General features: G+C 40.7%; 1 protein-coding gene across 4 annotated transcripts; it reads right to left on the reverse strand.

The window, feature by feature from the left end:
* Positions 1-890: 890 nt before the first annotated feature.
* CDC7 (cell division cycle 7) lies at positions 891-25,579 on the reverse strand. Of its 4 annotated transcripts, none has more exons than XM_072968233.1 (12): positions 25,494-25,579; positions 24,641-24,835; positions 17,331-17,414; positions 15,747-15,882; positions 12,394-12,487; positions 12,166-12,308; positions 10,972-11,221; positions 10,260-10,355; positions 9,383-9,561; positions 8,505-8,587; positions 6,191-6,340; positions 891-2,656 (listed from the first exon to the last, which is right to left on the reverse strand). In XM_072968233.1, the coding sequence occupies exons 2-12, from the start codon at positions 24,753-24,755 to the stop codon at positions 2,253-2,255; spliced, it is 1,734 nt and encodes a 577-aa protein (XP_072824334.1). In that variant the 5' UTR covers positions 24,756-24,835; positions 25,494-25,579; the 3' UTR covers positions 891-2,252. The 4 variants fall into 4 exon arrangements, with proteins under 4 accessions (XP_072824334.1, XP_072824335.1, XP_006197377.2 ...); XM_072968234.1 differs by having other exon boundaries at positions 24,641-24,818; positions 25,494-25,569; XM_006197315.4 differs by lacking the exon at positions 25,494-25,579 and adding an exon at positions 24,925-25,367 and having other exon boundaries at positions 24,641-24,818.
* Between the last annotated feature and the right edge of the window lie 216 nt (positions 25,580-25,795).

Raw genomic sequence — 25,795 nt, forward strand, 5'->3', positions numbered from 1 at the left:
TGCTAGCGCTGCAGCCTGTTTCAAAACCCAATTCTGGCAGCTTCTTACGTTAACAGTTCTAAATGCCCAAGGCTTATTAAATGCAAACGCCGACAGCTTTATCTCAAGAGTGAGCAGTAAGAATTTTAAAAAGCTGACAATGAAAAATTGCTGAATATTCTGGGAACTTCCCTAATAATAGGAAATGGCGTTAACTAGCTACCTTCTCAATCTTTCCCCAGGAATGACTATTCTGCCTAACATCTTTGAGGGAGACATCTGCCATTGTAGTGTTCAGAAGGCTGAAAAACCTGGAGAATATGCACATGCAAGCTCCTTGCTGATTTTTATCTAGGTAACACCCCAAATTGAGGCAACATTCTCTGGTGGGGTTGAAATTCCGAGAACTGATTTGTAACACTGGGTGTCTTTACCATCCCTCGCATATAATCAAATTCTACTCTAAAAGTTGAATAGTTCAACGTTTCTATTCAGAAGACATTAATGGCAAGTTGAAGCAACAGCCTGGAATACTAGACTCTCTTAATATGTCTTCTTACCTGCACTTTTGGCAAATTTTTCTTCCTGTTAATTTTCTGAGAATATGTTAACTTTGGACTGAGAGCCACATTAAAAACTTCTGTAGCTCAGTAAAGACTTCTTTTTAGATACTAAGATGGTTTATTGTTTACTGTTTGTGACAAATACCCTATAAAAGAAGTCAATGAGTGCCTTTTCTATCTAAAAAACGACATCTATCTTTCATATGTTTCTTGAGGCAGGTCAGCGTCTGTCAATCCTCCATCTGCTGAAGAGAGAGAATTCATCTGTCTCAGAAGGATACACTCCTAGTGGTCAATGCTTTTTTTAAAAAAGGTATTTTTCAGATGAGTAGTCTGACATTGACAATAAAAAATGTAAAAGGATAGCTTTATTAAACGTACAAATTCAAGGACATTCAAGTCTTTTTCTTAAAGATTACAGCATGAGAAGACAACAGATCAATGATAATGGTATATGTGTGTGTGTGTATATATATATATGAATAATACCTATAAACGGAGTAGAGATATAGTAACTTCAATGCTCAAAACAACAAAATGGATGTTACACGGCCCAGAGCTGTTTTAAACTCTACGATCACCAAGTGGGAAACCTCAGCCGACCCACACCCCCAGGCTCATTTCCCACAGGAAATCTGATCCGCTGTCACTGATGTACATCGTTCTGGAGCGTCCTAACACACAAACCTCTCTCAGGTCCTTTCTACTTTGCCTGCCTCCTTATCACTGTCCCCGCCTAACCAAGACCCCAGTGATCATCCTCTGCACAGGACCAGCTCCGTCAAAACAGGACACAGATCTGAATGGCTCCAGGCGGAGCAAAAACTTCCAATAATATTCTCAATTCCGTGTTCTCTTTCCTTTCATCAGCTACCAAATTATACCTAAGATGGTACAAAAAACCCCACACATATTTGGAGAAAAAGAAAAGCATTTTGGACTATCTATCTTCACCTTGGTCCTACGGCTTCCTTTTATCAACCAGTGAATATATTATTTTAATTTCCCAATTGCAAACACAGGCAATATTTAGCAAAGCACCCAGAAACCTTGTGGAGAGCACCATAAAATTTCCAAGGAGAATGTGTTACATGGGGGTAGACAAGGTAGAGAAATCGAGAAAAACCATTAAGAAAGACATAGCAATTCACACAAAAACTGCTTTCACAAAATACTTTTTTAAATCAATAAATTAAATTCAATTTTAAGCAATCCCTCTCCCAGTATCTCCTCATTGTTTTAGTGTTCATAAAAGGTGTAATACATGTGTCTAGAAGGAGAATTATCTTCTTCACCTACAGGACGGTTAGAGCACCAGCACCAGGCTGTTTCCCAGATGTGCACACAGCTCGGAGACACCAGTAAACGAAGTCTTCTGACTCATGTAATTCCCATCACAACCCTTAGTTCTAAGACTTAAGCCTTGAACCCCGATGTACTTTTTCTGCACGCGGCAGTCACAAGTAATTAGGGAAACTCAACACCTGACTCTGCTCAGGTAGCTCTAACTCAAACATCATTCTGTCAGTCCACAGAACTAGCCCACGCATTTTAAGTAATCTTAATCTGTATTTTAGAATCTGCAATGAAAGCAGATACTGAAATTTTAAAATAAATTATTTACTCTGTCCTGGTGTCTAATCAAGAATTTACGGCTGTAACAAACCTCACCTCACAATACACGACAGCAAACTTACAGAACGACAATCATTAGCTCATATCTTTAAAAAACGGATGCAACAAAGCTGCTTCTGCTGTTATTCTTGAAGCTGGGTTTAGATCTAGGAGTTTATCAAGCAGGTCGTAAGCTTCGTCAGGCACCTCATCCCAGCCTTCTGCATGGGTGGTATGCTCATCAACGTGACCCCCACAGCCACTGCTGTCCCCAGTGCCGTCCCCTTTACACAGCGAGGTCCCCGAGAGCTGCGCTTGAGGTGTCTGCCCGAGCTGAGTGGCTCCGTGGCCAGTCTCCTCGGGGAAAGTTGGGTCATGGGAAGGGGGCCTTTGTGGACCACCTGTTAACTCAGAAGTGTTAGAGTGTACCCCTCTGAGCTTCTCGCAGAGTCTTCTCAAGTCTTGTGCTGGAACTTCTTTGCTACACAGTATTGATTTGCCTAAAAGAGAAAAAATGTGTGTTTTATACCATTTGAACATTTCAGAAGCCTCTCCCACGAGAAGCATGCAAGTCTAGCTGTGTGCTTCGTGGATGTATTTGCCCTGAATGTGAGAGAGAGCGTCACACACCAGAAGCTGTGTTTTGCATTGCACAGCTGAAGTCAGACCGTAAAGCGGGGGACAGTAAGTAGAAGGCAGTGGCTTGCAAGTTATGTGACGGCCTCCCGACTCTGCCGGGCTCCAGCTTCCCCACACTCTTCACAAGGCTGCCGTTCCCAATCCCTCTCCCCCCCCCAAGCCTCCATGTGCCTTTTTCGCGGTTCCTGTCTTTGGTCACAATGCCCTGCACGCCCCGTGCCCAGAACACTCCTGCTTGCGTCACCACTCAGTTCCAGCAGGACCTCCGTGAGGCCGGACACTCAGAGGGCCGGTCATTTTAAGCTTCTGTCGTATTCTGTAAGACTTCTGTCACTGCTTTTGCAGTCCTGTGCTGTAACTGATACAATGTGTCTGTCTCACCTACTAGGCTGTGAGCTCCTTGCAGATGTGGGCTATCTTATCTTTCTGAACCCCTCAACCCTAGACCATGTCTAGTACATACCAGGCTCTCAGTTAATGCCTCCTGGACCAGACAAAAAGGCATTCTTTAACCTCTCAGGTCTTTGTTCAAATATCACACCCTCATGATGCTGTCCTTCACCAGCCTACTCAACAGCTAAGCCCCCCTCACTCCCTCCCCACTTTCGGTTTCCCCAATACACCCACCGGACAGTATGTGCATGTTTATTTTGGCTCTTCCATTAGAACTTAAGCTCTGAGAAAAGAGATGCAATGACAGCTGCTCTGCTGTATCCAGTACACATGAAGTCCCAATAAAGGTTTCTGAATGAACTAATAAACCAACCAGATCTCCATTTTAAAAAGTATGTCTTTGAAACTACTTCCCAAAAGAATGACCAGACATGGGCAAAAATAAGTTATGCACACAGAGAGACAACAGTGCATCATTTTTGCCGTGTTCTTCCTCATTGAACAGAAATGGCTCCAAACAGTGAGCTGGACAGCATTTAGATTCCTTTCTGGGGAATGTGGATTGTTAACAAAGCAGTTAGTTACTCCAGCTCTGGATGACAGAACATTACTTTTATGTATTCTCATCTCTACTGGAGAGAGGTGTATTAAAATGGGAGAAAGAAGGTCATGGTGGTGGGTGGCAGGCAGCGAGGAGACAAACAAAACAAATTACCTAAGACTAAGTTTGTGAGGGTACAATGTCAATCCGTTTTTACTTTTATTATTCCTATTCTCTCTAAAAAATTATAGCCAGAAAAGAATGGCCATATAGTTTTATTCCTTAATTTACAGGTTGCTCTTAAGTCAGAAGATCACTATCATCATGCATTATAGCATCTCAAGCTATACAACGTGCCTGAATTAATTTTTTTACGTGTCCAGAGAGGGCTCATTATTCAGGGAAAATAATTTAAACTACTACATTCAATCAAAAATATTTTATTACAGACTACTGTGTCAGGCATTTGTTTTATCTATTTTTTTTGTAGGGGGAGGGAGGTACTTAGGTTTATTTATTTATTTATTTGTAGAGGAGGCCCTGGGGATTGAACCCAGGACCTAGTGCACGCTAAGCATGCGCTCTACCACTTGAGCTATACCCTCTCCCCAGGTATCTGTTTTAGCTCAAGGTCTTCTGAATTTATCTGATGTAATTCAACAAGCACTTCAGGACAGGCTACAAGCGGCCAGGTCTAGGGACTGAGGATGGGGGCAGGTTATACACAGCACACGAGAAGTGGAAGTACTCTTCTGGGACCCTCCAGTAAGTTTCTTTGGGTCATCAAGGGCAACACTGCTGTCGCTGCTGAGTTCTGAGTCCTTTTGTATTCAACCCAAAGATACAGGAAGACTGCACTGAAATCAGCTGCCCCTTGAATACCAAGGGGGTTAGGGGTGCCAACCCCCCACGCAGCCGAAAATCTGCATATAAGTTTACATAGTCTGTCCTCTGTATCTACAGTTCTAACCTGCGGATTCAACCAGTCCCGGATTACACAGGACCGAAGAAAGAGCTGCAAATAAGTGGGTCTACGCAGTTCAAACCCGTGTTGTTCAAGGGTCAGCTGCAGCTACGAAAGTCACAGCGATGAAGCTAAGACAGAACTATACAGCGTTATTTTTTCAGAAGAGAGCAAACACGACAATGACAAGCCCCTGAAGCCCTTGCCTGCTGTCACGGCGCTCGCCCTGGAGTGACTGGAGCTCTCCAGCAAAATGTTCTGAGTTCTGGAGACACGCTTCCTATTCATAGGCTTCTCATGAAGTTACTTAATAGCAGATGAAAGTTTTCTCAATCAGTTGAAAATAAACACACTCATGTAAGAAGGTAATTTTCAAGGTGCCAATCTTGCCTTCCTTCTCTGGCTCCATTCCCCACGTGTGTGTAGTATTTCACCCTACTACCGTGAGACAGAACTTTCTTACAACAGGCTCAAGAAAGGCACAAATTGTAGACCAACTCTGCTGCAAGAACACTTATTGGTAAGCATCTATTATGAAGCTCTCTTCACAACCACCGCTATCTTTTCCTGGCGGGTAGGACCATGGCACTGGTGCTGAAGCAAGGGACAATCATTTCTGCAGTGGTTTTTCCTCAGAAGTAGTTGTTGGTCAGAATCGCTTGTTTTCTTCAAACTAACAAGCCTCGACCCTTTCTATGTATCATATTTTTCTGAATCGTATTTTCCAGGAAAAGATGGGGTGAGACAGGCATATGTATTACTTGAAGTTCCTCAGAAAATTCTCACATGTGCCCCTAATTAAGCCCCACTGATTCTGGGGCTGGGCAAGACGCAGCCCAGCTACACTGGAGGTGGGTTGACAGAAATTCTGTCCCAAAAGAGTGTTTCATATTGTGTGGCAGCATGCTAACTCAATCACATCCACCCACTCTGAAAAGTATCAACTACAGTTGTGCATGGAAAACAAGCACGAGCTGGGCATGAGTTCAAGCTGCTGGCCAGAGCAAGGCGAGGGAACTCCCAGGTGCCCCATGAAGCACACGGCAGAGCCCGGTTTTGAAGTACAAGAACTCGTGTAGGTAAGGAGATGATGTCTCATGTCCAGTAAATGCTTACAATGCTATTCCATCAGAAAAGGTGTTCTGGTTCATTTCCCTTCTCAGGTGCTCTAACCCTAAGGGACCTGACACTCACACACACTCCATTACGTTCCCCACTGCAGTTCTCACGACACTGGATTATACTTAACTATTTACTTTTCAGGACAGACTACAATCATTAAAGGTAGGCCCAAGGACACTTGATGCTTAATAAATACACAGTAAACAAATTAAAATATAGTATGAAAAATATTTATGTGATAAAGTCAAACACAACTACAAGGAGTTAAGATTTTATCCCTTATTCTTTTGTTTCAGGTTGTAAAGCTGAACTTTAAGTGATTTATAGGCGATAATAAAAGACATTTGTTTTGTTCTATAATGCAAACCTGCTTACCAAAAGCTTTAGCAGCCTGGATAGTTTCCCTGGACCCACGAATTGTCATGATCTGAGCCAAGGCGGTTAAATCATCACTTGCTTTATAAAACGGGTATCGTCCACTAAGCAAAGAGAGGAATATGACACCTGCAGACCACATGTCAATTGCTGTAAGGGAAAACAAACTTTAAAAAGAACTCCAATCTACAATTCTATTTCTACATCAGTAGTTCTCAGCCTTCACTGCGCATTCAAATAACCCTGAGAGCCTTGAACGACATTCTGATGCCCTGGCCCCAGCTCATCAGAGGGTCTGATCTACTTTTCTGGAGTAGGGCTGGGCATCAGTCTCTTTTTTAGTTCACATGTATGGACTGCTCCTTGTTTCTAAGAACAGATTAGTTTTAGATCTTTAAACTCACATAGTTATCAAAGGAATAAAGCCAACCACAAAATAAGAATCAACAGAATGCGGTAATCCAGTCATAAAGGACAGTCAGATGTGCTCACACACATTCAAGGAATCAATTATCTAACTTATAAATAACAAGTACTTCATTTGTGTCTGTCTTTCCCTTTTTTTTTTTTTTTAAGATTTGACATGTAAGTGACATATGGCATTTTTCTTTCTCTTTTCCCGCCCACTTCACTTAGAATCACGCTCTCCAGGTCTACCCATGTTGCTGCAAATGAAATTATTTAAGTCTTTTTTAAAGTTCCTCAGGTGCTTTTAATGTAATTTCAGGGTTGAGAATCCCTGGTCTAACATCCTTAATGCAAAATACAATCTTTTCTTTCTTGAGTAACATGTTGATGAATTTAAAAGGATATTTCGTCACTAAGTAAATGCACATTTTATAACATCAAAATAAATCAAAAGTAGCTATGTAGGAAAAAATCTGATGCTCCTCAAGAGTTACAAACCATAGTGGCCAAAGTGCTTCATTTCTGTGAAAAGTACTGAACATGAGCAGCTCGTTTTCAGCCAGGTGCTAACTCTAACTTTTGCTGTGGAAACTTTAATCTCCAGAACTCTGGCAGTTAAGAGTAAAACCAGCTCAGCCTCATGTGAAGACACTCACAAAAAAAAGTTTAGGGACGCCTTCTCTCTTAATTGCTGAACTCCCAGTATCACCAAGGTATCTGCTCTCATCTCTTGGCCACCGCATCATCTGCCTTTCTTCATTCCCTGTGCACCTCCGCCTGCTCCTTCAATGTTTCCCCCAAGCCTTTGGGGCTGAGGTTCCCCAGAGTTCCAACTCCTTCCCTGTACACTCCCCTGATCGGCCCATCCACTTCACAGCTTCAACTACCATTTGCAATAGTAATCATGACACTCAACTGTATTTGCAGCCCAGACTTCCCTGAGCTTCAGACTTACTTTTATTTTGTTGGGTATCTCTGTTCGTCTCACAAATATCTCAAACCAATTATGCCCTCAGTCATCCTTACCTTTCCCTGTACCCCAGTTACTTCTTTATTCTCCATCTTGGTTACTAGCACCCATTCAAGTCCCTCCAAGCTAGGAATCTGATAAACACCCTGATGCCTTTTGCCCACCACCTAACACCCAAATCCCACATCCAGTTAGCCACCAAGCTCTGCCTTTGCAATTCTTCATTTTTCTGTTCATTCCTATGACTACTGCCCTCATTCAGGTGTTCATTATCTCTCACCTGGACCTGGTCCTCCCTGCACACCTGCCAGAATGACCCATCTAGAATACAACTATTACTACTTTTTCTCTTGAATAACTTTCAAAAACCTACAGGAAACAGCCCAGGCCACATAACAAGTGTGATCTGATCCTGTCTACCTCTTTTCAGGCTTATTTCTCACCACCCCCTGATTTACAGCAAACATTCCAGCAACACTAGTAAACTTCTACTGTTTCCTGTATGGCCATGCTGTTTCTAAGTCCCTCTGTTCGTGAGAACCCCCCACTCCATTTACATCCCCTTCTCAGATGCTCCCTCTTCCACGAACTTCCTTCCATGATCCCTTCAGGTAAGAATATCCCTAAAATCCTCTGTATGAAGTTTTATAACCACACACAACAGGTTATTATATAATTATTTGAGATTATATCCTGACTAGAGTGCAAGCAGATAGTTCTATCCCTTTTCTGTATTATTAGCAAGCACAGAATAAACATACAACAACTGAATGCACTTCTGTAAAGTCCACAATCCCAGTGAAGAGCAGGACTCAGCTCTTCAGCAAGATGTCCCTGGGTTCCTGCTCCATGACAGCTCTTTCTAGGTACAGACACACCATCACACGCAGCCGCGGCAACCAACTAGTCAGGTTCTGTACTTCTAGTGCAACATACCTGTAGTTTGATCGGGGCACTTTGTCAAGACCTCCGGCGCTCTGAATCCCGGTGTACCTGCCCTAGGCGCAACCTGCTGCCGTCTTATGATGACAAAATAAGGTTTTTCTAGTTATGTTAAAGTTTAATTACTTAAGACCAAAAAACAACATTTATCAATTTAGTTCACAGAAAATTCTACCTTGATACTTATATAAATGAAAGTTGTAAGCAAATGATATTTCAGTGATAAAAATCCTAGATTTTGCTTCTGGAGATCCCTCCCCCAACACTAGTTCCCAAGGCCAACTCCAGAAAGGTTTTAAGTAGCTTCTAGGCATAAAAAGAGGTAGTAAATGATAAGAGGCATAACAGAAGAACAGAAGACGACAGGAACTCCGAGGTACAAGTGATTATTAACCACTGATACTCTTGCTCACTTACACATGTGAGTTCATCAGGAAAGGCTCATGAAAGCTTACTGAAGTCCTGAAGGGAGGAAAGAAATTTATGTAGCAAAGAGCTGGAGGTGGGAGTGAGAGGAGTTCTATTATCTGACTCAGGTTACTCTACACTGGCAGGTAGAAAGAAATCAAGATTAAGCCAGTGAGTGAAACACGCAATTCTAAAGTTTCAAAAGAGTTATCCCTACCGCTACCAAAAGTATTTGCATGTAAAAAGCAAGTGTGTTTTCCAAAGAGCATGTGCACGTCAAGTGAACAAACATGATGACAGCTGTCATTTGCTCTTCAAGGTACCAACCCACACTAGTGCCTGTGCAGTTCACAGAACTTCATTGTTTCCTTTCACTTAGATCAACTGCCCACCAAAATCAATGCAATTTCTCATCTGGTCTGGACACATGCTGGTGAATTTATAGCACCATCAAAACACATTACCTTGAAAGGCAAATACTGCAAACTCTATCTGTTGCATAACAGTCACAGGTCAGGCTAGCTGGACAAGAACTGGCAGCCTTCCTCATCTCACCACTACTCATAACTTTGGTAGAAACAGCCTTCTTTTTTGTTGCTAATTTTCTAGAGAGTAAATCCACAGTCTTTGACTGCTTCATAAGCTGTAAAAGAAAAGTCATAGTCTCTATTTTCATGTCATTTAACATGATGCCTCAAATGCCAGTGTGGCGAAAAGCAACAGGAGTCTTTTCAGGTTTTTGTGTTGAATAAACATACTACAATTTACTAATTAGTCCCAGTTTGGTGAATTTCTGAATTACACTTTATTAGAACTTAGGTTCCTGAAACGTTACAAGTATAAACAGTTACGTTCTAGTGTCTAACTCCTTCCAGAGCTGCAAACTGCACACGCACATCAGTTGAAAGCAGAGGTGCGCCTCGCTGCCCCCGCTGTCTGGCCGCTGCAGGGCACCTCAAGTCAATTCAAAGCCACTTAACACTGATGGCACTTTTGAAACCTTTACGAACACCTTTACGCTATCAACTGTTGGAAATGCGTTAGCTGTTGGGGAGATCACATTCTAGCTAAGGAAAGTAAAAGCCTTAACGTCTTAAATGTTCCTTTAAAGAAACAGCAACAAGGTCAACTAATCAAAAATGATGAAAAATTCCACTAGAAAAGTTCAGAAAAAACTGGAGAAAATGAAAGTGTTGACTAGATGCTCAAAGCAGTAATATCTTCTGCCAAAGCAAAACTCTTTTAAAAACATACTTACAATAAAAGCTAATCTAGCCACTCCCTAAATTCTCTTCGGCGTACAACTGCCTGATGATTGCACTCTTAAGCTACGTTACTTACCTTCACTGCAGGGCTCTCATGTGAAATGGAGCTGTGTACATTGAAATTTCTTTCTCCAAAAACAGAGCGCTGGACAGAAGGGCCTACAGATCCCTCCTACAATACCAACAGAAACAAGGAAAATAAGGATTACATCGCTAACACTTCCTGCCAGCTGTACTCTGTTACAGTTTTCAAAGAGTTAAGTGACATAAAACAAAAACAGCTGCATCCAAGTCATTCTCAGGCACCAAAACAATTCTGTGAAAGGAGAAAACAGTCTAGACAGAACCCTTCACCCCCATACAATGTTATCATAGTCCACAGATACATATATTACTAAAAAATTCCAAAACCACCTGCATGGATGTTACATTTTGCTGTGCAGCTAAAATGGAGACAGACACTTCAGAATTTCCCCCCTATAACTAATGCTTTCTTTTAAAAAGGATAATTAATATGAACTTTATAACATGCAGGGAAAATTTACTATTTTCCATTTTTGTTATATAATGCAGTTGTGATGACAAAGACATTATAAATCTACCAAGTAAATTTGTTTTGAAATTGTAAAACAATCCATTGTAAAGCTTAGTGTGGACATCAATTGAATATATTCACAAAAAAACATTTTTTTTAGTGGCAAGTATTATCCTAGAATTAGAACTCCCTCTGTTGGATGAAGTACACTTCTAAAACCACATTAGTATTTAAGAAATAAGAGAGGTAGAACCTTTCCATCTTTTCCTTGTTTAGTCTGAATCTGTGCATTTGTGTAGGGCCTTTTAACAGAACTTTTGGTGGTGGGCTGCTGGTCCAGCTCCTTAGGTGCTGCTGGGCCACTCGAAATTTTGTTTCCTGTGATTACGTAGGATTTATTTTGTGAACAACTCTCCTGTTGAGCTTCAGACTGGACAAGTTTGAGAAGCTCTATTTTCGTATCATGGGTTCCCTGGGCCAAACCAAAGTCTACCAAGGCATACCTATGAAACAAAAGCAAGCATTTTTACTTCTCCGTAACCTCTGTAACAATTAAAGCTTAGGTGACATCATAATCCTTTCAAACCACACTCACACAGACACTGTGATTCTTTTGGGGATAAATTAAGGATTTATAATATTCTTGAAAAAAGAAAAGTAAGTTTTACAAACAAGACAAAGATTTAACAGCTAACTAGGATTGAAAATTAAGGGAAGACTTATCCCCCTCCACACACACAAATCTTTTCCCCCCTTTTTCCAGTGGCCTGTGCTGACAAGGCAGACCAGGAAAGCAGTATGTAAACATCTCTCTGCTCTCTGATGGTGCCAGAGATGGCCTCACAGCAGATAATTTTTTATTAAACAAGTTTAAACGAAAAGTAAATTAAAAATCATGGTTTAAAGATCTGATTTAATTAAAGAAAAGTTAAAAAGTCATGAGTGTAAAAGCCCAAGAAGTTATAGTTCTGTTCTTACTACACTCAGTGTGATCCACTGTACAAACAGCAATATTTAAGTTTTCAGTTTACAATGCCTCTGTGTATATAGTTAGCATAAAAAATATACATAAAAGCAAAACAGAGCTCAAACAGGAAACTGGCTATCACGCAGTCCAATCACCTCATTTACTAGAAAAGGAAAACGAAGCCCAGAGACAAACGTGTGAGGTAACGAAGCAGAAATAAACGCCAAGCACCAAACCCCAGACCCTTCTCAGTCTCTCTTAGCTAAGCGCCATTTTCACTGAGCCATGGTACATCTAATAATGTACACTGTTTTACTAACACAGTTTTGTCTTCTCCTTAAGTGTATTTCCCTTCCCCACCTACAATGAAAATCTGAAATGGAAAACTATCTGTTGCAGTATGTTCTTTGTCTAAGAGACGGACCCCATAGTGCAAATTCCTTCAAGGGTAAATATTTTCTGGTAATTCCCCATACTTACTTTTTCAGGTGCCTATTATATAAGAAATTGCTGGGCTTAACATCACGGTGAACAATACCAAACTGATGAATGCGTTTCAGAGCTCTGAACAGATTAAACATATATTCCCGTACTTCTTGAAAAGAAAGAGAGCTCAGAATGTCCTAAAATAAAGTTATGAGTAAGCTCATCAGATTGTTTTCAATGAAATATTCTGCTGATAAAAATTCAAGAAATACTAAAACCTACCAAAAAGGACTCATGCTCCAGATATGGCATAGCGATAACCACATGATCGTTTTTCCTAAAGCAGTATTTAACTCCCATGACATTGTCTTGCCCCCTAGTGGAAAAATGCACAATGAACTTTAGAGGAAAGGTCAAATGAAGTGAAACTTTATACTCCGGTTTTAAAAAAATGCCATTTTAGCGATGCACAAATGCTAGAAAACTAACTTAAAACCATCACCGTATAGAACAGTATACACATTTAACTGGCTTGTACAAAAAATAAGGCTTTAAAAAAAAGTACCAGTTATGAGGTTATAATTCAAAAATAAGATAATCACAGTTTCAATTGGGAAAGTGGCCAAATGAGAAGGAAAAGATAAGTAACAAAAATGAGTTAACAAGACTTGGCAGCAAATACGACGACAACAGTAATAGGCAAATTAAAAAATAACAGCTGACACTTATTGAGCGTTCACTGCGCGCCAGGCTGAGCTAAGCACTTCACATCTATCAGAAAGTTCACCTCACTTTCCCAACAGTCCTCTGAGGGTGACGCTGTTATTTCCTCCCCACCCTTTTTTAGATAAGGAAACTGAGGCAGAGAGAGGTTAAGGAACTTCCCCAAGGTAACTGAGCTAGTAAGTTGCCGAGCCAGGATTTAAAACCAGTTTGCCCCAGATCTGTGCCCTTAACCACTGTAGTACGTTGCCCCACAGAAGATGAGGAAATGGGGTAAACTGGATTTCCATGCCCTTGAGCCTGAGTGAGTAAACAGAATGCATACCAACAAAGTAGGTAGAGAACGCAGGAAAAGCAGCATCAAAAACCAAAACCTCACCATTTTAACGACATCTACCTACAAGAATGTATCTTAAGTGAGAAGTCAAGTGTAAGCCAGTGACAGTATTGTGGAGAAGTGATACCTAACGCTGTGAAAACAAAGAGAAAAGCGAGCCTTGGGGAAGTCTCAAGCTGCGGGACAAGATAAGGAAGAAGGGGCAGAAAGCCCACATGGGGATGTCACCCAAGCGAGCAGTTTTGAAGGAAAGGGTGATCAGCATGCACGTCAAAGAGATAAGGACCGAGGAAAGGCTTTCAGTCTGGCCGAGAGGAGTGAACCGGCACAGAGGAATGAGCTCATTTTCAAAGAGCAGTTTAAGTGGAAAGGAAGAGACCAAACAGGGCTTAAGGAGGGAAAACAGGATGCAGTGGAGGCAGAACATAAAGACAGTTTGCCTGAAACATCTGGCAAAGAAAAGAATAAAAACCAATGTGGGAGCTAGAAAGGAAGCAAGACCCGGTAGACTTTTTTTCAGCGCACATGCTTTTGAAGAACAAGGAAAGGAAAAGTGGTGGAGGGAGACATTTAAAGTGTGGAAAAAGGAGTAATCTTATTTAGGGACTAGAAGGTATGTAGTCATGCCATATAGAGGCCATCTCCCCTCTTGTCTTCTGTAATAAACAGAGGGGGGAAACAAAGAAATAGGCATGTTTGTTCAACAGATATTTAGTGGGCACTATTATTTGACAGATACTGTATCAAAGCATGGATGGTGAATTAAGATTAACAAGATTTCTGCCCTCATGGATTTTACTCTCTAGTGGACATTATGGATAATAATCAACGTAATAAATAGTGGCAAATTATGATAAGGGTTTTAAAAGAGACAAAAAGCTGCTGTGACAATAGAAAATAGGAGAATCTAATTTAATTCAGAGCAGATCTCTTTGAAATGTTACCACTCTTGCTCAGAGCAGAAAGACGAGAAGTTCACATGCAAAGACGGGGAGGGGCCTTCCTGGATGGGGAAGCAGTACAGGCAGAGGCCCTGAGGTGACAAAACCCTTGGGACAAATGTGAGGAGCAGGAGAAACTGGAGCACAGGTAGGAAGACTGGCAGAAGATGAAGTTGGAGGCTCTTTCTTCAAAGAACACTGGGAACCCACTGAAGAACTGTCAGTGGTGGAACTAACAGCATCCAACTTACACGACATACATATATATTTTTATATTTTAAAGATCACTCTGGTTGTTTTTTGACTATGAGATTAAAAGGGGAAGAAAAGCAGTAGGCCACTGTAGTAATCCAGGCTTGGACGAAGATAGCGGTTGAGAAGACAGAAAGATATGAATGAGTTTTTAGACTTATTCTGGAGGTAGAATTGCCAGGACTTGGTGATGGATGTGGACTAGGAAAGAAATGGAGAAACTGGGTTCCATTACTAGGTTTCTGGCTTGAGCAACGAGGCACATGGTGGTGCCCTTTGCTGCCATGGGTAGATGGAAACAGATCGTTGCAACAGGTATTTATAGGAGCAGGTGAAGGTGGATTAAAATTTAGTTTTTGGCTTATTAGGTTTGAGATGTTTATCAGGTACCCAACTGGAAATGTCAAATAGGCAGGTGGCTTATACAAATCTGCAGTTAAGAGGTCTGAGGTTAGATATACACGTATGGGAATCATTACCACATATTTAAAGCCATGTGGAAATACATGTCGTCACCTAAGGGAGTCTAGGGATTGCAACCCCCAGGATGAAGCACAGAGGAACTCCAACATTTAGGGGTCAGGTACAAGAGGAAGAACTGGCAAAGGATACTGAAAATAAAAGGCCAAATAAAGCAGGAAGAAATCAAGAAGCATGTGGCAGTACAGAAGTCAAGACAGTGGTTCAAATCAGTGACGTCAAACACTCCCAGGAGTCATGGGAACAGAAAAAGGAACGTGAACTGCCACAATGGAAGTCATGGGTGACTCTAAAGCAGTTTCAGTTTAGCACAGATGAGAGCAGCCACACTGCGTGTGTGTGGTAAAAGGAGGGTATGGAAGTGAAAACTGTGTGCAGGTAATTTCTGAGAAATCTGGCTGTGAAGGGGAGCAAAGAAATGATGGAGCAACTGGAAGAGGGGCAGCAGTACAGGGAGGAGAAGAGACATCAGATTATGTCTCTGTGTTGACAGAACGACTTAGCACAGACACCAATGGGAAAGACACACCAGATGACTCTGCTGTTCAAAATGAAGTATGAGATGAAGCTGTCAGTACCTGGGGAGATGTGAAATATGAGTTCCCCACATTAGAAAAAATATCTAGACCATGGAAGCCAAGTTTTATGATTTGGCAGGAAGAACAGAAAAAGAAGTGGTCAGAGAACAGGAAGCCAAGCTGAGCCTCAAGGGAAATCTACTCTAAAAATTAATATAAACCTAACTAGTCATTCCAAGATTAGAGGAAAAGTGTCCACAAATTGCAAACACCTGACTGAAGAATATATTTAATGTACAGTCTCATCATCTTATTAGACATGTACTTAAAAGTCTTAAAGATTATACACAGCAGTTCAGTTAAAAACATCTTCCAATCACCTACCCAGCCACTGTCAGGCACTGAAGTTCAGCTGCAATTCTTACAGGATGACTTGTTGGAATTAAGTGTTTCAGAGCAATTTTCTCTTCAGATCCTACTTGTAATTGTGCTGTGGCCAAATAAACAGAGCTGAAAGTGCCTGTAAACAATTTATTAGACTTTTTTAACATTTGGTTTTTAAAAATGAGACAATGCTAAAATGGTCCTTAAAAATTGTTTGAAATACATGAAAATATCATAATCTATCATTAAAATTTTAATGACATTGAATACAAAAAGTAAATACATTTGTAAATACTAATTATTTTCAATTTTTAATAAATTCTTAACTGTCATCAGTTCTCTAGGGGGTATATCAATTCACCAAAGTTATACAGAAGTCTGTTTGACTGGGTTAGCATTAAATATTCCCATATGACCCATTCTAGTAGGTATTTTTCTACAATTTTGCTATTTGAAATGACTGAGACTTCGATACAGGTCTCCTAGAAGTAAAAATGATAATAGTCTTAGGGGAAAAGAAGACCTACAAAATTTTTTATTTTAAGAAGTTTTTTAAACTTTTAAATTTACCATGAAACTAAACAGAAAAAGTAAAAAGATTTTGTGGTCAATTAAACTTGAGAAATACTAAGTTAAAACAAATTGGTAGATTTCTTTACTACAAAACTTTCTAGACTTTAGTGTTCTGGAGTCCGTCGTAAGTAACCAAAACGGAGCTACGCGTGCTCTAGTTTCCAAACCCACTCAGCCTCTCGGAACACACTCCACCCCCCGCCCCCTGGGACCAGCTTCAGCTTGTCAGGAGGATACCAGTGTTTTCCAGAACAAAGGTTCTGCATACTAAGTCAGTGTGCAGAAAAAGGTAAGAAGAAAGAGATAAACGTTTGCTTCTTACATCCCAAATCATCACCTTCTAACCTCTCTTCCCTCACTGACCTACCCTTTTCTCATCTGACACTTTTCATTGTGAAAAGGAAGCAATGAAGCAAATAGAAGTTGTTTTTTTTTACTGTTAAGTTTTTATTTAACAGCATAGCCACCAAAAAGTTCTATTATCTTTTATCTTCTCGTTCCCTTCACATCTGCCTGCCGAATTCACCCTTCAGTCAAATCAACATGACTGTCAGTCTCAATGGTATTTATGTAAACACTGACCATCCTATAAATATTGTACCACTTTAATGTCATCATTTTGCCAACTTAGGTTTCAATGTACAATTCTACCTAACTGTAATGGAAAAAGAGAAAAAAGATTTGGCGTTCCCTGATCAATTCCCCCCCTTTGAATTTTAAACTTTTCATTTTTATTAATTATCAATAATACATTATTAGTATATCAATACTTATAATGGTATAAAATTTTAAAGGTTACAAAGGACTGTCCATTTTACAAATATTTATTTACTCTTTCATTCTTTCCAGGAGAAAAAAGAAAAGCTATTACCATAGTTAGTAATATAATCATGGTCTTATTTTAAAAGGGGTATTTTTTCCAATAAGAGATAATAATGAAAATCAAGGTTATACAAAGGAAAACAGGAGGAAAAAAGCTTATAAAGATAATGACCTATATCCCCAAATTACCTTCTCCAATTTTGTCCTTAATCTTAAACAGATTGCCAAGCTGTGGCACAGCTTCATAAAGCTTCTCAATGTCTTTTTGAACACCTACCAAGGAAAAAAGAATTTAGTTACAATTAGTGAGAGTACACTTTATATTTTCTTAGGTTAAAAAAAACTCAGTAATTTCTAAAATGTGAGTAATTAAATTACAAATCGAATAGCTATAATGAACCTTAAAATCATAAGACTAAAATCTCAACAAGCTGCTTTAACTCACACACCTCTTGAACCAGCAGATAAAACTGAAAAGTCCCAGAATCACTCACACCTGATTTCTACTACTCTGAAATTACATACTAACAGATACACTGTCACTGCATAGAGGACAACGCACTGAAGAAGCTAAATTTTAAAAATAACTAAACAATTTGTGCTGTGATCACTAGATGGCATGACAAGGACACAAAGCAGTCTTCCTGAAAATATCTCCTTCCCCCAAAGATACAAAATCTTACAGGCCTGGACAGGTTTTATGTATTGAATATTCACAGTATACCCTAGAGAGAAGGTCTACTAAACATCTTAGGAATGTTAAAAAATATTCTTTAAAAATGGTCCCAATTTCTAGCAGTACCCTATATCCTGACAGCAGGATAAATCACTACTTCTAAATAAATAAAAGCTCTGCACAAAAATGTACATGGTTAAAATACAGCCAATAATAAATACAAAATGTGATAAACTACTGGATACACAAGAGAACTACATACTTGAGAGTCGTCAGATGAATGACCATAACAACACTCGGCATCATCGAACAGTTTAACACATTTTCAAAGCACTTTCGCATGTATTATCTTTTCAGATCTATACAATAGCATTGTGATACTGGGAGAAAGGAAATAACTATCCTGATCCTTCAGGTACAGAAACCATACTCAGAGAAGTTAAATCACTTGCCCAATTTCAGAGGTACTGCTGGTAAGTCTATAGATTCACTCATTTAACAAACACTCCTTTTAAAAATGCCCAGCAATTTGCATACTGGAAAACAAATGAACAAAGTTGGTGAAGTCCTCGTGCTCCCTAGGAGCTTAGTCTAGTGGAAGAGACATGTTAAAAGCTCACTTTCAGTACAAGACTTCAACTGTAATAACAGAGGAATGCATATATTACTAGGTAGAAAGGGAACAAACACTGCTGAAGGTGCCAGGAAGCTTCAGGTGACAGTTAACCTGTGTTCTGAAGCATTTGCCAAGTAGACAAAGTGCAAGAAGGCATTTTAGGAAGGAACTACTAAGTACGGAAAGACAAGGAAAAGGAAAAAAGCATGGATTATTGTGGCGGGAGGGGAGAGTCGGAGAGAATGAAATTCAACGTGGGAGGAAGGAAAGGCAGAGAATGCAAATGAAAGCCATGGAAAGTTTTTAAGCAGGAAGATGACAAGTGGAGGATGAATTTCAGGAGGAGAACATTAAGAGGAGGAGACCAAATGAGAGGCCAAGAAGACCTAATCCAGTAGTTCTCCCACTTTATCACCCCATCAAAGGAGATGGGAAAACCCCAAATTCCCTCACCTTTTCATCTACGCTGCCCGTGAACTGGAGAAGCTTCATGAATTTCAATACGAGAGGCAATATAACACTAATTTTGTGAATCAGTTTTGGAGATGAGAAGCCTAACTTAAAATCCTGGATCCACTATTACCCAGCTGGTGTGACCTTGAGCACACAGCTTGTCTCTGTGAGCCTCAGTTTCCCCATCTGTAGAAAAGGGGGTAATAACAGTACCCATGCTGCTGAAGTACTGTGAGTATTAAATGAAATAACACACCAAACACTAGAGCAGCTTTTAACACAATGCCTGACACGTGGTAAATACTAAATGACAGTGGTGATTCTTACTGTTGTAGCTACTATTATTAACTTTATTTCTCAGGGCTTTTGCTCTTACTGTTATGCCCTCTGCTTGAAATCCTCTTCCTGTACAACTTCGTACGGCTTCCTATGTCTCAGTTACCTCTGACATCCTACTCAAATCAGCACTTCTCCCATTACCCACGTTACCCTGTTTACTGTCTTTAGAGTACTTATCCAATGTAAAATTATCCCGGTTGTTTATTTGTTTGCTGCCTGCCTCCGCCCACTGGAATATAAGTTCCACCAGCACAGGCTCCCGCCTATGTAATTCACCACAATGTGCTCAGCTCTTATAACAGGGCCTGGCACGTTTGCTGAACGAATGAATGATTACTATCATTATGGGCATTCAGAAATAGCTGTAGAAAAACAGCAAAAGTTTAGAAGTTATAACAGAATGAAGCCAAAGACAACAGCAATCACCTCACCATAACCTACCACACCACCTCACTCTAAAACCAAAACCAAGGCCTGGGGGAAAAGCTGGCTTTCTAGCAGTCATAGTTGTCACAGTCAATTACAACCTTCCTAATGAGTGTCAAGACCAACAAGCTTCAAATTCCAGTGTCAGAGAAAAGACATCATAAATGGTCACTAATACGGTATGTCCAATCTGCTATTATATTTCTTTGACTCTAAGAAACAATTTTAACAACTCTGAAATTGGGATGCAACTAACAACTGTTGTTGGCTAGCATTAAATCTTACACAATAGGTCTCAATGACTTGAAGAAAATTCAAGAAATCACAGAGGAGCATTCACATTTAACCCTTAAGAGCTAAGTGGCTGCAGGGAGGAACAGCAGAGGTGGTGAGGTAGAAATCAAATGTCGGCCAGCTCCACAAAACTGGGCTCTTCTTAAGAACCCATTAACAATGGCTTTTTTAAAAAAATGAATTCTTCAAAGAAATTCTGCATCACTAATGTATGCGAACAATATCGTGAGGAAAAAGGGTACCAGTGAGTCTGAGCACAAAAAAAGGATTCAGAAGAGACAGCTCTGAAATGGTTTTCTTTTCACGTATGTCCCAGAGATATACAATTACTTGTGTAACCAGGTCTAAAAGAACTCTTCCAAGAAGTATACAAAATTCCACGTGATAAGAAAGCATTGTGTGATAGTGTAACTGGCAGCATTTCTGAGCAGTACATGAAATCACGGTGTGTCTTACAATCCATGGTGTTTAGGTCTGACGAAATACTTTAAGAACTATTTGTAGTCTTTTTATTACTAAATGTTTTGAAGTGCTGGTGTGCGTGTTTTGTTGTGTATGTGATTAATAACACCGGAAGCTTTGTAGCAGGATGATACAGAGTTGTCCTGTCTACCAGTTTCATGTGACTATTTAAATTTAAATTAATTAAAGTTAAACAAAAATAAAAATTAACCTCCTCAGTCACACTAGCCACATGTGATAACATACAAACACCTGTTATTGCAGAAAGTTCCATCGGACAGTGCTGGTATTAAAAAAAAAAAAATAAAGCCTGGAATCTAAAGAGTCTGGATTCAACTCCTATCACTAAATCACATTAGAGTTCAGTTTCTTAAGCTGTAAAACAAAGGAATTGGATTAGACGAACTTTACCTCCCAACCACAATATTCTATGGTTTTCCTACGAGTCCCATACTTTGGAACTTCCCTTTGCCTAAGCATGAGCTGGCATTAATTTTGGAGATGCTAGTTAGCTGTTCAAAATCACAAGAAGAAAAAATATGTAATAAGAAAATACTGTAATGCACAAGCCATGTGAATGACCATGTAAGCCCGAGGTGCTCCCACACCACAACTCATTATGTGCTCACAACCTTGCTGAGTTACAAAAGTCCAACTTCGTTTACATTAAGGTTTCCTGTCACTGGAGAACAACTTGGATGTCTCTGAACAACAGAGAACTTCCTGACAACCAATGTGAATGAAAACCCCCCAAATTTTGAAGTGGGAGATAAGAGCAGACAGGAGAAAAAGTTCATGTTAAAAGCTAGAAAATACTGCTAAAGGCAGAGACCAATGAATATATACATTGAGGACTGGGGAAACACCCTGGAAAGTCCACAAATTAAAATACTGTTTAAATGCCCATATTTAATACATGCAGGTCTAGGGTTCTGTTTTACAATTTTAAGCAAATTTTTTTCCCTGCTCCACACTTTATCCAAGCTGGCTATATCAAGAGCCTCCCTAACTAGAGTCCCCGCTTTCACCCTCGATGACCTATAATCTATTTGTAACAGCAGCCAGAGCAATCCTGTTAAAGCTAAGGCACCATATCACTATTTTGCAAAAAACCACTAATAGTTTCACTTCTTGCTCCACACAAAAGTCAAAGAATTACCTCCTTTCCTCACCTGTCTTTGACTTCACTCCCTTCACATGAGCTCCTAGCGATTTCTGAACGCCAGACGCACTCCATACATAGGGCCTTCGCACGTGCTGTTTCCTCTGCCTGGAATGCTCTTCCCCAGACATGTGCAGACCTCACTCCTTCACCACCTTCCAGTCTTAGTTCAAATGTTACCACACTGAGGCCTTTTCTGACCAGCTACACTTACCAAAATCACAATCCCCTCCCCCAATACTTCCTACCTCCCCTTCCCATCTGTGTTTTCTTCACAGCACTAATCACTTTTAAACATACTATTTACTTGTTTTGTTTATTTTCTGTCGCTATCCATTAGATTGAGGGTACTGATTTTCGTGTCTTATGAACTGATTCACTCCTTGCATCTGGAAAGGTACTTGCACATAACAGACATTTAAGAAATATTTGTAATAGAAAAGAAATGTTTTCAACTATTTACCATGGAATAGAACTCACACTCCCAGAAAATACATCATGCTTATTCCAGGGCTGCGTGTACTGCCTAAAATAATGCCTCCTGTAACTAGGGAGATCATACAATTTAGCCCAAACTGGAACACTCTTGAGAATGAAAGGGGGCACTAATAATTACACTGTCAAAACAGGAACAAACTGGGTCTGTCTCAGGCAAACCAGGAAGTTACCTGTAATCCACTTTAGAAGTGTGGGCTCAGAGTACCCACATAACACACCAAAAGCAAGCCTTCCAGTATAGTTCAACAGTGTACATACAGTTCATACTTCATTCTTTCACCAAAGATATCTTTATAACACATTAAACTTGGTATATGGTAGACACTTTATAAAAACGTTTGCTGAAAGAATGAAGTAAACACTTGATCTAATACTATACCAGATACTTTGTTCACTGCAGCATTTTTCTTAAAAGGAAAAAATGGAAAACAAAACGTTCAATAAGCAAAGACAAATAAATTACAGCACACCACACAATGGAACATCAGCAGTCCAAGCTACAGAGCACTTGATTACACTAAGAATGGTCAAGATGTATGCTGCTAAGTGAAAAGTGGAGCTTAGAAGTGAGTTGGTTATGATCCCAATTTATTATATCTCTGCATGCACTGGAAGAGTACAGGGATATAACAAAATGCCAACAGTGACAATAACTGGATAGTGGGGTATCTTCTTATTTTGACTTTTCTATATTTTCAATAAGCATGTATAATTTTTATCAGAAAAAAAGTTAAAAAGCTCACAAATGTCCTAATACAAAGAGCCATTGTATGCACCCATTATACTAAGAATTTTACTTTATGCAAGGGCATTAAATCATTCATTCAAATATTTTCAAACACCTACTATGCGCTGGACACTGTTAGCCTCTGGGGACACAAAGATATACAAGAAGTCCCACCATTCAAAAGTTATTCCATCAAGGAAAAGTCAATCTCATTAGATCATGAGACAGTTATATGCCTGGACTTTATTGACTTAACCCCTCACTGAAGTTATATTTTGATATAAACTCAGCTTTTATTAAGGGTCGAATAAAAACGATATGAATAGAACTTCAGCATGTTTTATAAATTATCAAAGGTATTGTTTACAATGTTCAATGTTCTGTTACATAAAAGCCACAAAACTTTAGAAATCTGGAATAAAATTCACCCCACTTTTCGGAAGAGTTTTAGAATAGTTGCTTTTATCCGAACACAATGCTAAAGCCAAGTCAGATTCATTTATTCGTACACTCTGCCTAATACACAACATACATCAGGAGTTACACAACATACTGCCTTTAAGGAGCCTGCAGTATAATGAAGAGACAAGATACACAGAGTACTAAATAATACCAGAAGAATAATACAATGACTGTCATTGTATTATGTATCTGATGACATAAGGAAAAGGTGAACTGTGAAAAACAGACAATTGCAAGAAAACTGGAAGGGAAGAGGGACAGCAACCATGAAACTGGATGAAAGTGGCATTTTAAGATTATTCTAGTAGCAGTGTACTAAATGAACTGGAGAATGAAAAAGAAGTGAAAGCAGGCAGTTTGAGTAAGAAACTTCATTGTAATTCAGGAGCAAAGTGTAAGGCAATGAATTACTGTGAAAGTGGGAATAGGAAGAGGCAACATCACATATATTAAAAGAAGTAAACTGGGTGACTGGACGTGGAGGGCAAATACAAAGCATAAACCATGTATAACTCAAAAGTTTTAAGCATAGGTAACTGGAATAGTGGTTTTCACCAAATAGGGACATCAGGGAGGGTACTCATTTTAACACCAAAATGAGTGCAGCTTTAGTCATATTTTTCCATGGTGGCGTTAAAATCTATTTTGTAGTGTGTAAGTATATTATGGATGAAAGGTCAAAATTTATATTTTGAACAAGTACTAAATATGCTTAAGGCAAAGATAGAAAAGAAGATTTAGCTACATATACATTTTAAGAAAAACAACAATCAACTGGAACTCCTATTTAACCAATATTTATGAAATTCCTACCACGTCCCAGGCATTGTAATAGAACAGGAATGAGGGTGCACATCACAGTGTACAAGGTCAGGCACTGTTTGACCGTCTCCTTCCCATTTCAAGTCTGGGTAAGGGTCAAACACCACTTCATGATGTGCACTGAGATACAGTTCCTTACAACTGCTACAGACATTTCATTCACTTCTGTCGGTGAAGTCTGGCTTTTAAAGACGTAAGTGAAAACCCCTCCGCTGAGGATTTCTCAATTCAAGCTTTCTGCAATATGATGAGTAGAAAAAAGAACACAGGTCTAGGAGAAGGGAAATGCCAGTTTGAGTATCAAGAAATTTTGTGTTCTCAGATAACCACTAATATTTACACTTCAGCAACTTCATCTGTAAAATGACGTGGTTGGACTACGATCCCCTTTCTGAAATGCAATATAATCCTATATCGAGATCTTAGGAAGCTTAAGTGGTTTGTAAAATGCTCCTGTATAAACATACAACTCACCTGAAGATTCAGGAAGTGGGCTTTTTTTTTTTTTAATAATCGAAATGACAGAATTGTTGCCTGTATACCTTTGGAAACAAACACATACCTTGTAGTTTAAAATTCTGCTCATGTTTTTTTAACGAGCCATCCGCCTGAAACCAGCTACGCAGGGGAGAAAAAGCCACTGGTTCATCCATCTGAATCCCCAAAGAAGCCTCCATCACAAAGCAAGTGGGGTGCAAAATGTCAGCTATGGGGTCATGCCCCCAGGGGGAGCGAAGCAGCTGTGAAAATCAGAACACTGGAGACGATGAGAAGTTTGAGTCACTCAGTGAACTAAGTGCTCAGAAATGCTACTGTCCCCGAAGGGGCAAACATTTAAAAACGCACCGTATGTCCAAATCCCCAGAGGAAGGAAAACAGCCATTTCTAAGGATTCCCTTGGCTCCACTTCCACCTCCCAGAGACTCCGGCAGGGCCGACCGGAACGCGCCAGGCGGGGGGCCTCCCGAGCCGGCGGCGGGGGGACCGCGGGGCGGAGGCAGGGCACCCGGGGAGCCGGGGACAGCGGACCGGGTCGGGGGCCTCAGTCGGGAGGGCGGGAGGAGGAAGTCGGCTGACTAGTGAGACGGGGAGTCGGGCGGCTAGTCCAGGGCCCATGCGAGCCGGCGAGAGCTGTACGACAGCGGCCGCGAGCGCCGGGCGGAAGCGGAGGGGAATCAATGGCTCTCTCTGGCGGCGCCGGCCGCGAGCCCCGCGGGGAAGGTCCTGCCTCCCTCAGAGCCGAGAGCGCGCGGGGCGCTTAGTGCGCAGGCGCACGACTTTCCCGCCCCGGGGCAGCGGGACCCAGGGGGAGGGGGGGAGGAGGACTGCGCGGGGACCAGACAGAAGTCACCATCCAGAATTCGTTTCTAGTCCCTCACAACCCCGCGCCATGGGACAAACCGTCGGAAACTCACGGTTTAAAGGAATAAGACTTCTGCGACTCCCCAGATGCCCGGGTCACCGCCTCCAGAAGCTCCCGCCTAGCGAGTCTGCCAAACGCGCCTGCGCGGCGCTTCCCGCCTCGCCGCTTCGACTTGCTCATGCGCACTGCCGGGCCCCGGGCGGCGCGGAGCGCGCTTCCCGGCGCTGGCGCGAGGTGGCGGGCTTCCTCCCCGAGGCCCTGCCGCCTGGAAGGGCGGTCGCAGGTGTAAAGCCCGAGAACGATCTTTTACCAGAAATGGAGTGAACCGTGTGGCTAAGGATCCAACAGTATTTT

This window comes from Vicugna pacos, chromosome 9, assembly GCF_048564905.1.
Source record: "Vicugna pacos chromosome 9, VicPac4, whole genome shotgun sequence".
In the NCBI taxonomy this organism is placed as follows: Eukaryota; Metazoa; Chordata; class Mammalia; order Artiodactyla; family Camelidae; genus Vicugna; species Vicugna pacos.